The sequence below is a fragment of the Teleopsis dalmanni genome, chromosome 2 (assembly GCF_002237135.1).
Source record: "Teleopsis dalmanni isolate 2A chromosome 2, ASM223713v2, whole genome shotgun sequence".
NCBI classification, from domain to species: domain Eukaryota; kingdom Metazoa; phylum Arthropoda; class Insecta; order Diptera; family Diopsidae; genus Teleopsis; species Teleopsis dalmanni.
The window spans coordinates 95577970-95595935 of NC_051847.1; the positions used below are offsets into that span (position 1 = coordinate 95577970).

Below are 17966 nucleotides of genomic sequence, written 5' to 3' on the forward strand. Positions count from 1 at the left end.
TTTCAATAAAAAAGTTTATGTATGAAAAATGCGGACTACTTTTTATATCATCCAATATTATTAGTTTATTTGTCTATTAATGTGAAGGATATTACAGCTTCACTAGAGTTAACGTTTATCTATTTTTGAGTTTACAGCTTCACCAGAGTTAACGTTTATCTATTTTTGATTTATATAACTTTATTAAAAAGCATTCTCTTCTGAATTCATACACTTTTAATTTACCTATCATATCGATAATATTCAAATAATAAATCTCAAATTAAATATGTAAAATTAAGCCCACAGCAATTACGAGATTTATAAATAATTTAGAACTGTTTTAGTTGGGCTGTTAACATAGGTGCACAATAGATCTTTTGGGTCGGGGTGCATACATAGTCTATTATTTAATAATAATAATAATTCACATAGTACTATAGTTCTCATAGTTTTGGTTTTTTATTACTTTTTTTTTTTTTCATTTTAAAAAATGTTATTAAAAATGCAATATAGACAATGGAATCAAGAGCATGACGTTTAGATATGAATTTTATTAATTTTAATTTCTACTAGATCCTGATCCTTACTATGACTCTGAAGAAGAGTCGAAATATAGAATATATTAAAAAATATTAAACAAACGTTTAATTTAATATTAATAACAAGTGACATATAGCTGGATAGAAAATATACAAAAAAAAAACATTATTAAAAAACAAAATTTATATTTAACATTCATTATATTAATGAGTGGGTGGAAAGATCAGCTCAGACTGATTGGGGTAATACAATTGCCTGCAAACAAGCTAAAGAATCCATGTCGATTCGATCAAAAGTCAGAACTAGGGGGCTACTACCGCTGAATAGAAATAGTTTCCGACTTGTCACAAGATTTCTCACTGTGCATTGCGGAGTAAAAAAGGGTCTATCGAACCTAGGTATTACTGGAGACGATAACTGCAGACTTTGTTACGAAGAAGAGAACAGCAGAACACATTCTGTGTCACTGTTATAGTCTCTCCAGACTCAGACTTCGGTACTTATCAACTGTTCATCCACTTATAACAGAATTAAGCAACATGTCTTCAAAGGACATAATGGCGTTTTAAACTGCTATTCGTCAATGGAACTAAAGTGGGTGTGTCACAATAATCTTCAAAGGGTACAGTGACATGGTGACAAGTTTCCAACCTTTTTAAAATCTAATCTTATATACATTTATTAAAAATGTTTTAAATTTAAACGAATTTATTATAATTATAGATATTCTGTTCATGTAATTTAAATCTAAATACATTTTTAAAATAAATATATATACAATTTTAAGTGTATTAAATAATTTTTTATCTCTTTACAGACAATGACTCTACACTTCAAATAGATTCCTGGAATATTCATTTTATTTTCATCGAATTAACGAAATAAAGAGAGAAAACTGTATAAAACATTAATTATGATATATTAAAAATTCACTTAATTTCAAAAATGTAAATAAATTAATTCGAAAGACAACAAGCAAATGGAGTTTGCATTTGATTAAAACGTAACAGAGCATAAATGTCTGTTAATGTAATCAAAATGTTAAAGCGCGAAGAACAAAAACAACAAAAGCAACAAAAGCAACAAAATTGCGCAAATTGTACAAGTGAAACAACACTCGCAAGAAAAGCCAACAAGAGCTCAACGAACGTAATATAAATACAATAAATACATAATACATAATAGAACCAAAACAAAGCAAAGCAAAACAAAATACAAATAAAATAAAACAAAAAGAAAATAACATACGAAAAATTAAAATCTAAGTAACGCGCCAAAGTTAAAGGAAAAAAACGAACGACACAAACACAAAGTACAAAGCACAAGGACGATGTGGTCCTTTTTGACGAGATTAGATGTGTAAGCAGGTGTGAAAAGCTTCTGGTGTTGGTACAACAAATGCGAAAAAGCCAACGGCAAAACAGCAGCAGACAAGACGAACAATTGCGATATCGGCTGAACATTCGAGCACATAAACAACGAGAAGCGGGTGCAACTCCACGAGGAAAAAATTAGCATCGAAAACCCAGCACACGGAAATTCATCAAAATGAGTGATGATCAAATAACACCAAATGATGAAAAAGGTAAGCGAAACGTGGTTAAATCTTTTAATACAAATAAAAAAATGGAACACATTTCAAATAGTTAACTAAAATGTTTGTCACCATAAATAAGAGCGAACGGAATTTACCGTGACAGGGACATGTCAGTCACGCCAGATCAGATACATAGTATCTGAAAATGTGCACCCAGTTTCTATAAACTGGGTGCTCAGTGCAAATAGTATAGTATCGCATAATTTCTGTTAATTTAATTAACTAAAATTACAGTTCTAAGTATATATTTTATATTCGCAATGCATCTTTTTCAATCATTTTGCTTAATCATTAAAACATGTTCAGACGGAACTTTTTGATTGTTATACATTTTTAACATTATATATACAGTTTTAACAGAATCCTGTAAACTGTGGTAGCCTTTAAATTTGTTGAACGTTCGCACAAACTATAGGAAAATATTTTGTGTATAGAATGTCATACACATCTCAACTCCATCTCAACATCGTTGTACATAAACACAATATTCACATAAATTATATTTCGAAAATATGTTCACTGTCAATCATATATCATATACTGGATTGTTTCAATGAAATGATAAATGACATATCAAAACCAATAATGAATTTCAACTTTTCGGAACTTTGTCTTATTAAATCTTTTTTAAGTGACAATTACTTTCACATAAAATATAAAAGTGTTTAAAAGATAAATTATGTGTTTGTAAAATTTTGAAATCGGTCATAACTGTAGTCATCGATGCTGACAGAACATGCGAAATAGAAGGCATGCTATGAGATGGGTGTACCTATACTGATTTTTGTCGAGTTTTGTGAGCTCTAAGAGTGAGGATTAGACTGTGCTCCATCTGGTTCAGTGGTCTTTCTTTTAGCTAGAAGAAGATGTCTAAAAATGTTAGGGACTGGTCAAGTTTATAGAACTGTATCTTTTTCGATGTTGACTGTATACAGATTTAAATCTATGTACATATTAATGCTATTCCTGTGATACCACAATGAGCTCAAGTGGGCTTTTTGGAAACAAGAACGCCACTTCAACCTACCTACCTACCTATGTCATCGAATTGTATACCTTATGACCAAACCAAGACACTAAATACAGTTTATAGAACTGTATCTTTTTCGATGTTGACTGTATACAGATTTAAATCTATGTACATATTAATGCTATTCCTGTGATACCACAATGAGCTCAAGTGGGCTTTTTGGAAACAAGAACGCCACTTCAACCTACCTACCTACCTATGTCATCGAATTGTATACCTTATGACCAAACCAAGACACTAAATACTATTTGTTTTTAATTTTTTAATGATATTAGGTTAATTTGGGGATATTAACGATTTAAAACTTTGAGATTTTGAAGAGTTAATGTTATTTGAAGAGATATGAAGTTTATGTCTTCAGTCAACTTATTATAAATAAATAGATAAAAAAATTTTGAATTAGAGATTCTTTTTTAAATTTCCTTATTTCTCGTCAGATTGGGGGTGGGAGATGTTTTAAATATTTCATAAAATTAATTCTTTTTCCTTACGTTGCAAAGGTAGTAAAGGGAAGGTAGTAAACTTGGGAAAGAATACCTGAAACAAAAGTGATTATTTATTTATTCGTAACAAGTTTACTAAAAACATAAAATTCATTTCTTAAGTTTTTATTCATCCTTATTCATCCAAACCACTGTTTTTGAAGATTTTTCCATTATTGCTATAGACCACACATATGTTCAAGAGAAAATCTTGTCATAGATTTAAACTTTGAGGTTTCAAATTAAACAAGCACTGATAGAAATTTAGAAAAAAAAATACTTTATATATTAAATATATGTTATGTAGCATTTCGAACCAATAATATATGACAACTTTAGAGAAAATAAATTTAAAAATAGAATTGCCGTCTCTGCGTCTCTGTGATAAAACTGAGATCCCATCTTGATAGTAATACTTTTAGATACTATTTACAACATATGGCCGCCTTGAGTGAAGCTATCGTCTATATAGTTTAGACAAAAAAAAAATTAGGTATATTAAAGGCACATTCATTCAAAACATTTTTTTTCCTATTTTATATTTATATTCAATTTATTACATGCATATTAATTAACAGTTGAAAATTAATAAAGTCTATTTCAGAACAAATAGATTAATATAAAAATAAAATATAAAGATTGTATCTATCAACTATGACTAGGAAAAATTATTTTACTTGAACAAAAGCATGACAGCTCTAAGATTCCTGCCTCGTTTTCCTTCCGTTAATCATTAATCTTCAATAACTGAGATTTAATTAAAATTTTTTTTTTAAATTAGAAATTTTTTTTATATTAGAATATATTTTATTTAAATTAACTTCTATTTTTTTTACTTCTATAATTTTCACTTAATTAATATTTTATTGAAACACTGGAAATATTGAAATTAAAGCAGTCACGAGAAATTATCCTCAGCAAGGAACCTTTCTTAGCGTTCTTCAGGAAAAAAAATATTCTTCTCTGCAAATAAAATGAGTATGAAATGAATGAGCTCGTGAGTTTGCATTTAAGCCAACCATTGCATGTTGCCGTTATTCATGCTACGATAGTTCGAAAGCAATGTGAAAGTATTTTTTAATAATAACTCGAATCGTAAAACTTATCAAAAACTAATAAAACCACACTTCACTTTCTAGCACTTTACGTTATTACCCATTTTGCGAAATACTTTTACTGGGAAGCATATTTCGTTTTATCTTTTTCCACACAAATGCCGCAAAAGCGGAAGTCTTTGTGTATTTAAAGTGCACACCATATCCTCTTCCGCCGACGACTACGAATTGTGATTATATGTTTGAAGTCCACTGTAGGACAATATACGAGAAACAATTTGCTATAATCCTCTGTATTTTAGTTAGCATATTTAAGCTCACCGACTCTGAAGTTGCACGAGTTCAAACAACATTTGTCCTGAGTGATAAACATTGATCACCTTGCAACATTGCACTATATGTATTAGCACAAAGCCTAAAACATACATAAATAGAAAGCTGCTAATGGAACATCCTTGTGTTTAGTATTACTCAGCTGTGCCACCTTGTGTGCTGTTGTGAATAAAATTTGGCCGTGAGGCAATTAATGCTGTTTAACTGCCATAAACTAACATGTCTCACCAATAATTCCCATGCCTTGGCATAGGAAACATAACAAATAATGACCGGACACGTTGTTATAGCATTATAAGGATGAGTTTCAACTTTAAGTTCTTAAAAAGGAAATTTTCTTTATAATTTTATTTATAAACGTAATATTTTCAATCCATTATACATTTGAAAAATTTTATATTTTAATTTAAAAATTAACCATTTATAAATCAATTTATTATATTAAACAATAAGTTATCTTCGTTGAGATGACCTAAATTTTCCAAATAAAGCGAATAAAACTGTACTCAAAATTCTAGAAAACTGCAGTTCTTGTCTTTTATTTTGTCCTGCAGTTAAGAAAAAATATTAAAAAATATTTTATGCACAATCAGGAAACGCGAACAGAGAGAACTAAATTAAAAATTGAAAACAATGGAACTATTTTGAGGGCAAAAACAATAAAAAAGATTTTGGAACGGAAATGAATTTCAAAATAGTTGAAATCTTTTGTTTGTATTTTGAACTATAAAAAAAAAATCAAATCCTTGCAATTCTGCATGGCTTATTAAATTAATATTGAGATAACAATTTTTCCAAATTTAATAAAAAGAACTCATGCCTGATAGCTACTTTAAAGTAGTTACTAACCATGAAACACTGACAGTAGAAATAATAATAGAACGGATACAAAGAGCATTTTCAGCACTTTAAATAAATAAAAATTATTACCAAAGTATGTATACATAGACTTTCAATTGAAATTCATGAAATGGAAAGTCCTTGCACTCTTCGAACTAAATTACGAAGTATATATACATACCTATGGTATACTCGTACATTAAAGCAACAGCAGTGATTTCTAAAATGCTTTGATATTATAAATAAATAATGATAGTATTTTGTAACTTTAATTTCGTAACTTTAATTAATTTTTTACTAAAATCTTTATTAAGCATGCCAAAGAATTGACGATTAATAAAACTGATAGTTGTTAAGATTAATCCTTAATAAAACCAACACAATACACCTTATCGCTATTAGTATATTAAAAGGATTCAGTCAAAAACTATAGACATCTATCTTTATTAAGTATGTCAAGGAATTGACAATTAATAAAACTGATAGTTGTTAAGATTACTAACCCATAATCCTCAATAATACCAACACCTTATACACCTTATCGTGTTAGTATATTCATCAATTCAGTAAAAAACAATACAACAAAAAAAAACAAAAATTTTATAAAATTTTTCATTATATTTATAACACATATATAATAAAACTAAACACATAGAAAGTAATAGCATTATTAAGTTAATAAGTTGTGTATTAAGTATTACTTCTTATAACGCTGACGAAAACGTCTAGTAAAGTATTTCTAGATGCAATGATTGTGTACTTGTGTGTTCTGCGTTTTTAGGTATCTCCGTGCAAAGGTTATTATATCCATATATAATACAAGCGATGAAAGTGCTGCTTCTTATTCTCTGAATAAGGATAATAAAAAGAAAAGATAAGGTGTTTTTGACTATTATTAAAATTTCCAGACATGGTTTAAATCGGAACATGTTATTTTGCATAAGAAAATGGATCTTTACTATAAATTAGAAAAATTATCAGATCTTTGTGTATTTTGCATACGAGTATAATATATTGAGAATGATGATATGGATGAGACGGAAAATATCGGATTTTATAAGGACAGCCCGCATTTATGGATGCGGAAATTAGTTTCTTAATTGTTTAATTGTTTGCTTAGTTTTTTAATTGTTCTTAGTATTGTAAATGAAGAAATATACAGCGAGTTTACGAGATTACTGCTGCTTTACTGCCTGTCTAGCTTTATAATATTTATGAATATAAATTAATTCACAGGGGAACATTGCGCCATGTGGTTACAGTTGTACCTAACGAAGAGGTTTGTTTAAACGTGAGTTTCGTACCTCCAAATCCATTGTTTGTGCTGCAGAATCAGATGGACTCGCTGTATATGTACGGATAGCACTTGGAGACTGTAATTCCATCGTGATTAGACTCATGTTTTATTTTCAGAAAATAAGTATGTTAAAGAAGTGAGCAAAGTCCTGATGATAAGTACAGGTCACTTTTAAATAGACCGCTTCTAACCTGGAGAACAGACACCTTTTGCAGCCGCTCATTATGAGTACTGGCGCTACGTGGTGAACTGCGCTTAGCTTCATTACTTCTCATTCGATTTTACCGTCAAGAAGGCCCTACTAGTAGCATGCTTCCGCCGATATCGCTTGAAGATTCTACGTAACTGCCACGTCAAGGTGGCAGTCCCCGAGGAAGAATATGGATTGATTACTAAATTTTAAAAAGCTAAATTAAAAAAGGTTATGATGTAAAATTAAAATACTAAAATTGCTTCAATTTTTCTGAAAATTGGTTCTTATTATTTTATTACTAACAATTGTTGGTATAAAACATACCAAAAAGTATAACTCGCACATATCAGATAAAATAGTAAAGAATGCAACTCAGTACATTGATTTGTTTTCTTTTCATATTTCTCTCTAATAAAGTACATGAAACTGAACAGACGTGTGTTTTTTCCTGCGGATGATCTAACAACAATTTCATAAATATCTTAATAATTATCAATCGGAAACTATGCAATTACAATTATGAATTACAATACTAGCTACTGTTAGTTCTTATTAAGTTGCTGCACATATATTACTTTAAATCCTGATAACATTTGCAGGAACTATACTTACCTGCCGTTATCTGTATGAAAGTATTCATGTTAAGGTGATCTCTCTGTATGAACAATCATAAGAAGACATTTGAAGAATACCCATTGCAAAGATGCAAATATTATAAAAAAATAATATAGACTTTTAAACATACATGTATCCTACCAGAAGAAAATGTCCTAAATTTAAACCCAATATGATTTTTATTCGGAGTCCCAAAAAAAAATTGTTATCAAAAACATTTACTTATTCAAGTTTCAATTCAAAAAAAAAACTGAAAATCAGTTCTCTTTTTTATTCGTTCTCTTAGCTACCAAGACTTGTTCAGAAGCAAAACAATGATGCTTGGCCCTATGAAATCTGAATATTAACCCCTGTAACCCAGTTTTAAGCACAAAATTGGTACCACAAAATTCTTAAAACAATAACACTCAAACTCAGCAAAAGAACTGAATTAAAAGGATTTTAAAAAAGTGAAGTGAAACTCTTGCTTAATCCCTGACACCGTTGCAATAAAAGGCATAAATACGAGCTTAAAAATAAAAAGTAAAAAGTAAAAATTTAACAATATTACTTTTTCGTTTTTCGCATGATGTCCTTTATCCTTAGCAGCGAAATGTAACGTTGCATGTGGATCCATGATTATATGTGGAAGTGTGTGTGTGTGTGTGTATGTGTGGGTTTGTTTATTAAAATCACGTAGACCTTTGAGTTTTGTAACCACCGATATAAAGTGAATTAATTATATTTCTGGGATACGAAAATCGTGTTAAGGTGTAATTGTAAAAATTAACCCAAATTAAGCCACTTAGGAAAAGTGGGAATGAAAGTATTTTTAACGGAAATGAAAAATAATAAAAAGAAACAGCATTTCTTGACAAACAGTTTAAACACCAGATTAACGTAACTTTTTAAATTTTCGAGATAAAGTTCATTAAATAAATGCTGGTTTTAATTATTGTGATTATTCAGTTAACACAATTCCAAAAATTGGTAGTTAGCAAAAAATTTGTAAGAAAGAAAAATATTACCTGAATTATTTAAGAAATTTTTTATTATATGTTTTGTTTAATATAAATTAAGTTTACGTATTAAAACTTAATAAAATAATAAATAAAAAAAAATTAAAAAAATAATATGATATATGTTATAACACCATCATAAACAAAATGTCCTAAATTCCAACTTATAAATATTTTGAAATATTATCAACGACACTAACTTATTCAAATTCCGAATTCGAAGTTTTTGCTAAGTTGTTTTCAGTTAACATCTAAACTAAAAGAAAAATTATGAAAGTGCTTAGAACTCCCATTTAGAAATAGTTAGCACAGTACTAATGAAATAGACATTTTATATTAAACTGAAATGTCTTTTAATTATATGTAACTAATATATAATAACTTAATAATAATAATAACTTACTTTTATTAATATCGGAAAAGAAATTTCTAATATGTTCCAGCCATTCCTATGTATATTTCACAGAGCCAATGCTAATAAATTTGTTTTTTCCTAGCAATTTTTCAAATTTACTTTCACATCTTCTTCTCTTACTCCTACTTCTTTTTATCCTCATGTTAATCTTTTGTTAGAGTCTGTCGTTAGATAATCTTGAAATGAGTCGTTAAAAGTTCGTCATTTTAACAGCTTCACAACATCCGTACTTTTGGTCTTTCTCATGAATTACTTCGTGTCTGATATAATCAAAGCGCATTGGTTAAGCGACAGATTGAAGTGTGATTATCTTCTATGTTTGTGTTTGAGTTCCAATATCGACTTCAACTTTTTTGGAAGTATTTCACACCCATTGTAACTAGAAAAAAATAGAAATGGTAGAAATATTCGTTTTAGATTTTTAGTAAAGTTTTTAAATTAAGTTCTTAAGAGGAATACAAGAATATTATTTTCAATATGTACATATTTAATCAACTATGAATGTTTATATATATAATATTGATTCGCACAATCATGTAACTCTTTTAATTAGTGTTTTTAACTATAGAACATTTTCAATAAAAATATTATCTTTATAACCACCTTTAGCACAGTCCTGACTACACTACTAAGGGATATGATTACTTTCACTTTCATATAACTACATAAAAATATTTGTTAAAATATCGAAGGAAATTGTAATATAATCAAATACAATATATGATTAAATGAAGATTTAATGCCATATATAAATTGCAATGTTCCGCATTACGAATAATTATGATATTTATTGAACACGAGTATCTCCAGATTGCGAAAACTATCAAAAATATTATAAATTGTAAAAAAGTTATTTATAATAAAAATAGTTACAGTCGTTATTAAAATTTGAATCAATATTATCACTTAGTTAAATACCTTATTTAAAAATTAGTGAACTAAATTAATTACAGAGTTGGCGTCCATTGTACGATTTTATTGCACGTTCCCATACTTCACAATATAATTTTACTAATTCTTAGTTTACTAAGAAATATATATATGTTATAAATCATTGCAACTTGAAAATGCCTTCAGATAAATACGCTGATGTTATTATAATATGTATATTCGGCTAATTCTAATATGAGTATCTTACTAAAGTACTACTAAAGTGAAGGGAATGACAATAATGTAGGAAATTTTGAAATTTCTCTCCTCTTACAAAAAATTAATTATTGTTAAAAATATTTAAATATTTATTAAATATTTATATTATGTTGTTAATTTATAATAAATATAGACAAGTTGCTATTGTTAAAAAATTTAATTTTCTTGTTTATTATTTTGTATGAAATGTTGAATAATTTGTATTATATATATACAAACATATATACAAGATATTTATATTCGATTATTTTTGTACATTTTAAAATAATTTGTCTACATAATTTTAAAAATTTGTGAAGATTTGATTTAAATGAATTTTTCAACATATTGACAGATAACTGAATTTTTATTATAGAATATGCACGGTGTTTTAGATGATTATGTATAACAATACAGAGTTATGATTAGACATTTCATAAAGAAAAGTCTGTTAGGGAAAGAGAGAAAGTAGTGTTGTTCTTTTGCGTACTAATTGGAGACTTTAGCAAGAGACTTGATGTGTTTTGTCGCACTTCTGAGCGACAGAATACAACTAGTAAGGGTTTGTATTTATTTATTGAATTAATATAAAATGAAATTTTATTAATATTCACATATGAAATAATAATTAGCAGTCGGTATTTAAGCCGTGCATTGAGTCAACATTTATTAATAATGTAACAAATAAATAATTTGTTAGGTACATAAGTTGGCTTATAAGATTAATCTTAAGAATAAAATCAATTTTTTACTGTTTCTTCAACCTTTGATATTTGCAGTCTTAAAAAATAATTTGCAAATAATTAAATATAAGAAATAATTGCAAAAGACCACTGATGACGGATATTTGGAATACTCAAAACAGCTGCATGGTCAACCAAAACTCAATTAGTTAAAAATAAATATAATGGTGTTATATAATGGCTATTATTATTAGTATATATTATTGTTAGTTTTTTTCGTCATATCTGATCTTAAAAACAAAATTTATTATTTTGTAAATAACTAAAATAATCGCATAATAATTCAATCCATTCTCTATAAAATATGGGTAGCATATTTTCTCAATCATATATGTTATAGTAAATTATTTTTATTCATTCCAAACGTTCATTTATTAATATAAAAATTTTTATTTAAAGTTTATAAGTAATAACGAGAAGTATAATCTTACGCTAATCACAACCATTATTATTGATCCGATGTAATTCATCAGAAATTAGTATGATTTCAAATATTAGAGATGTGTCACCAAATAACAACAGAAATTTTCATTACCATTCCAGTTTTTCCATTAGCATAATAAAAATTGATGTTGTGGCAAAACTTTTCGAATTTCATCTGCAAAATAGACGAAGAGAGTATACCGATGAATTTTAATGCTGCCATAGGAAAACTTAATGTATAGACCACAGTCATTAGGTATTGCAATATCGTTCGTTTTCCACACCAAGTAATCCAAAACTCGGTGCGCGAGATCCACGCAGTGTAACTATTTGCCATTTACACAACGACATGAATGTCCACTTTCAGTATGTCAAATACATACGGAAAAGCAAAAAAAAAGTTGAATTGGTGGAAAAAAATAAAATTTGAAATGCAACAAGAAAACATGCGACGAAAACATTGGAAAGTTTTTTCCGTCATGAATATTTAAAGTTTATCAGCCAAAAAGTAGTCCTCGTTATGTGCGAGATTTAATAATTTTGATAGAAGTACGTACGAGTGTGTAAGTAAATACCTTTAAAAACCCAGCGGCACCATTATGCCAGCGCTGAAAAAGTAAGCGAGGAGGTAATAGCTCTTCGTTTTTATTTTTCTTTGTTTTCGACATTTGTGTTTGACATAGGCAATTACGGGGTTGAAATTATAAAAGAATGAAGAAGAAAAGCATATGAGTTAAGAATTTCTTGTTTTGCCTACATTGTATACATTTAGTCTGCTTTTGATTTTAGTGAAGTGCGAACAGTGAACAATTTTTAATTTTTAAAATCAAATAAAAAACAAAAATTTAAATAAAATATAATTTGTAATTTCACATAAACTCACTGTAAGTATATGCAAAATTAAGTAAATATATTTAAAATGATAATTGTAATTTTTGTTTTGTATTATGTAGATGCTACTGCGTCAAGAACGATTAATTGACCAATGTGCTGCGAATGCAGTCATTCTAAAGCAAGGGGTAATCAGCTGTAGTTATGTAGTCAGCTGTTTCAATTGGAAAATTTTACAATTCAAACTGAGGAGGATTTAATTCAATTTAATGAAGAAATCACTGCCGTTGAAGTAGTTGTAAGTTAAATTATATACGTTTCTTACTTTCAATTTCAACTTGTTAATATATTCACATGTAACAATTTTACTAATTCATACATTTCTTTTCATCTATTACGTTATTTATAGACTGCATCAATGAGACGCGTTATTAAAAAACAACCAATTACGCGAAAAATTTCCTGGAATTTTGGAGAATGGTACCCAAGGCAAGAAGTTCTTAAGAGCATTAGAGAATGTGACAGCAGCACTTTTTGGTATAGTATATTGTACATAATTAACTTTAGCGTATACAATAACATACTTTTGTATTTACAGATGCTTTAAGTACAGATGGTAAGCCGGAACAAGTGATTATGTAAATATTAATATTTTAATTGTATAAAACATAAATATAAAATATAATTTATTCAAAAAAATTTATAGTATTTTATTTAAAAATCAATAGCATAGGTAAAATTGAAAATTTAAGCGAACATATCAGCGCTGATATGTTGCATTACAAATTCGAAAAGGTAAGCTAACATGTCAGCGCTGATATGTTGCATTACAAATTCGAAAAAGTAAGCGAACATGTCAGCGCTGATATGTTGCATTACAAATTCGAAAAGGTAAGCGAGCATGTCAGCGCTGAAATGTTGCATTACAAATTTGAAAAGGTAATCGAACGATTCAGCGCTTGCCCGCAATGACATGCACGTGTTAAAGTAATTAGGAGTTTCATTTGAATAATCAGCGCTAGGCATTACCATTCAGCGCTGAGGGAATCCATTCCCTCAGCGCTGAAAGTCCCGCTGGGAATGTATGCTCTTGATGTTTTGCGTGTGTTTGTGTGAGTATTGCCAACCCTGCCAACACTGCCAAATGCAATGTTTTCACGGCTTAAAACCGAAATGGACACATAATCAAACAGCAAGGCAGAGTTGACTTCTGCCGTGCCTTATCGGCTTGTTGTTGTTTTTGCTCATATTTTACTGTTGTTTACTTTTGGTGAATGTGTGTGCGTGTGAATATTTATACAACAATATTATTTCGGACACGGCAGCCTAAAATAAAAATTGCGTCAAACACCAACACGCGCACACATGCAAATGAATATTGAACAACAGCAAAAACTAATCCGTGCCGTGGAATGTATTCAAATTTGCCATTTTTATAATTACCTTTGTCACGTGAGCACTCTTGCTTGCTCGGTTGTGTTGTTGGCTGGGTGTAGCGGTAAGTGCGCCTAAGGAAGTCTATGGTCGAAAACAGAACAGTAAAAAAAACGAAACAAAAGACCCAGGAGCATTAAAAGGAGCATTACGTGCTTTCTCGATGATGTTCATGCCGCATAGTATTTAAGTTCTTTGCACAAATTTGTTTAATTTATTTTGGGCTTTCAATTTTTCTTTTCGAAAGTAGAACAATAAAAAATTGGGCCATACGACAAGTGTTTAAATAATATTTTCGTCCAAGGGCCTCGAGAAAACTATTCTGTTTGCTAGTGTGTCGACAGAACTACAAAAAAGAAAAGTCATAATTTTAAAATTAAATTTAACTTTTCGCACCAAAAAGTTTCGAAAGTGAATAATATCCGTTTTTTCAGTAAACTTATTTTATCTTTTTTTTTTTATTTTATTTAAAAAACAGAAATAAATTGGGTTTGTCCTTGTCCAGACTTCGATACACTTACTTCATTGTTATAAATTAATTATAAGCAATTTATTTAAAGTATTTTTTTACCTTTTTTTTTAAATAAGACATTGAAGTTAATATTTTATTTATAAATATATAATATATAGTAGAAAATAGTATCTGATAGTTTTATTTCAAAATCTGGAACAAAAAATTTTAACTTTAATACGTACAACCAAATAATTCGACTTTATTTCTATATGGATGTGTACTACTATTCGCTAGCTAAAAGTTGCACAAAGTCTGGCTCTGAGAAGAATTTTCAAGGTGCTATGATACATTAAGACTAATGATATCTCCAGTGACCTCAAGATTGATCCAATAAAAAAATGTATTAAAGATAGAACCTTGAAACTATTTGCGAAAACTGACAACACCGCGTTATCGAATCTCAAAACAGTTACAGGCTCCTCGGAAAGGTATGTAGATCTGAGGTTAGTTATTGCTTAGTCTGAAGAAGTTATAAACAATAATCCAGTCAAGGCGTACAGAGCAGTTATAAAGAAACCTCGCAGTTAAAAGAGAGTAAAAGTGCTCAAGTGCACTGATTCAACTAGCCTCAACATAACATGACAATATTTTCGAACCCTTGTAAGGATAACATAGCTTTTTTAAATATCTTTTGAGTTTTAAAAAAAATATAATGATTTCTGAAACATTCCTTTGGAGCTCTAGGTGCTCCAAACTCTAATTTTCAATGATTTTTGAAAAAATAGAACGATGGTATGTACAGAGGACTAAAGTCTAAAGTAATTATCTGGTTATACACAGCCACTGTTTGACCAATCTTAATATACGGATGCCTAAGTAAACAGCACATTGTTCAGAGGTTAACCAGACAGCAAAGGATAGCATACATGGGAGTAATAGACACATAGAAATCGTGCCTTAGTAGCGAAATTAATGTTATATTATTATTACCCATTAATACTCACATTAAACAAACGTCTACTCTTAGTGCACAAAAACTTGAAGATCTGACCTATTAGCACCTAATAACGCTAAGATATTGTAACATTAAATCAGTCTATTAGAACAGTGGAAATAGCAAATCAAATAGCAATCAAGTCAAGGACTGTTTTATAGTTGTCAGCACACTTTTATCCTATCTTTAAGAGATGGTAGGTAACAGGAGTACGCCCGTCAAGAAATTAATGATTAGTCTAAGTCAACCCTGTTTAAAGATTTGACCTTTTTGTGCTAATCAAGAATATCTAGATTTCTGATATATCTTCAATGTCTCTTTCGTCGCGATGTAACAGAAATCTTGATAGAACTAGCTTTATTTATAGTGTTGTGAACGGTTCAAAAGTGCGAACCAAGGGACTTAATCAAAAATTTAAAAAAAAAAAAATTTAAGAAATTTAATTTATTATCGAAATTACTAGCACTACACGCGTACCCAATTAAACTTAATAAATTGCAGTAATGAGCATGAAACTTAGAAAACGGATGTCGGTAATATGTCAGACATTTAAATTGAAGGAAAATGGTTATATTATGTCAAAAAGCAAAAAGTACAAATTACAATAACAAATCAGTTGACCATTACGCACAGATTTTCACAAAAGTGGAAACTTTTTCTACTTTCTTTAGTTTAGCTATAAATACTCATAGGGAAGCTAAAAAAAGTAAATTCAGGAAAAGTTGCTTACTCACGCCACAAATAAAATTCTCTATTAATGTGAAATTCTGGTTGCGGCGTAGGTGTGAAACTAACTTGAGGGTCTCAGCAAAAGTTTTTGTGTACAATACAGAATACGTGAAAAAAATGTAGAAACCGGAAATAACTCCATTCAAAATTTTATTGCATGTTTTACTTTAATGCACTTTTCCGATTTAGAATTGTACTTCTTTCTTTCTATTTGCACTTATACATATTTTTTAAACATACTTACAGTAAATGCAATTATATAGTAACAATTTAGTAAATAAAGTAAATTTACTTTATAAAAAATTTATTATATATTTATTTAATAATGAGCAAATTATGATATTATTTCTAATGCATTGGAATTAACTTATAAGCTCAATAGCTTACCTACTTCTTTTCGGAACTTCACAGTCTGGATTAATTTGGCTTCATTCAAAATTCTTAGCGAAGCAACATCTCTGAGTAATGAATAGCATAGGTGAATGGTATTCATTTTATTTAATTAGTATCAAAATTTTAGTGATTCCTTTTGACATTTAAATGTAACTTGACCTGTTATGTATTTTCACTGTGTTTATGTCTATCGATAAAACAACGTTAAACAATGAGTGATTATTAAATTATGTTCTGAATTGAGTAAAAGTAGAGTAGAAACGATAAATGCTAAAATATGTTCACAGAAAAGTATATCACCCGTATATATTTCACATTTTTCGGACATATCCGTGAAAATCGTGAGGACCTTGAAGACAATGACCAAGCAACGTTGTCAAATAACACTCATTATAAACATAACATCGCGAAAGTAAAATAACTCATCGAAGCAATAACTGTGTGCTTGCAAGACTTATATATGCAAAATTAGAATGCGGAAAAAAATAGTTTCTTTAAACCGAGATCTGTGCGATGGTAGTACAACATATTCTGACGAACGACCAAAAAGACTGAAAAGTTCAGGATTGTAAACACAGGTTAAAAATGTCTCGAAAGAAATTCATCAAGTATATTAGCAATTGTAAATGTTAATGAAATGTAATCTTTTTAATATGATCTGAAATCAATAGGTCAGAAAACGACATGGAAATTACTATAAAATGTAAGACAGTGAAAGTTATGCGCTCAGATGAGCGAAATAGAGATAATGTCAACCGTTTTTATTGATAAAAAGCAATTGGTTCATCCGAAAACATCAGTTGGGTAACGCAGAATATTATCTGAGAATTCTACAACGATTGTGGATAAAAATTCGGCTAGTTCCAACTAAATATAGACACCTAGGTAATTGGTTTTTGTTTCACAAAAATGTACCATCGCATTCAACCATCATGGTATTTGAAAAAATGCATCCTTGTCATCAATCATTAAACGTATTAATCTGATTTGGTAGAATATGACATTTCAAATTGATGATAGAAAAATAAAATTTTGATATATTTCTGCCATACATAAGTTCTCAACTGACATACCAAAAAAAATTCCGGCGAATATATATAAATATCTCTTAAAATTTCTTTAAAAGTTTTAAGGGTAGCTTTGATTTCGAAGAAGACTATTTTAAATAAAGAAAAATTAAATAAGAAAAATATAAATTTCTCAACATTTTAGAAAATTTACGTTTTTATATATCTACAAGCACAATTTTGTAGACTTAAATTATATGCGTCACAGATATTTATTTTTAGGCATCACTATAGCTTTTTCTTTGTTTTCTTCCATTCCATTACTAGCCTTTCAAATAAAATCTCTCTTTGCTGTTCTCTTCAATGTATTAAAATTCATAATCGTGCTTAAAATGTACCTAAAACAACATAACCAGAGCTAAAACTGATAGTTATTTTTATTGATGCATTTTA

At 29.0% G+C, this 17966-nt stretch overlaps 1 protein-coding gene across 1 annotated transcript in view; it reads left to right on the forward strand.

Annotated features, from left to right (window-relative positions):
• LOC119675112 (angiotensin-converting enzyme-like) overlaps nt 1-1363 on the forward strand; it is a 3341-nt gene extending 1978 nt beyond the window's left edge. The window contains exon 6 of the mRNA XM_038086299.1: nt 1340-1363. Coding sequence (XP_037942227.1) covers nt 1340-1363 — 24 coding nt within the window. The remainder of the gene's footprint in view (nt 1-1339) is intronic.
• Nucleotides 1364-17966: the final 16603 nt, after the last annotated feature.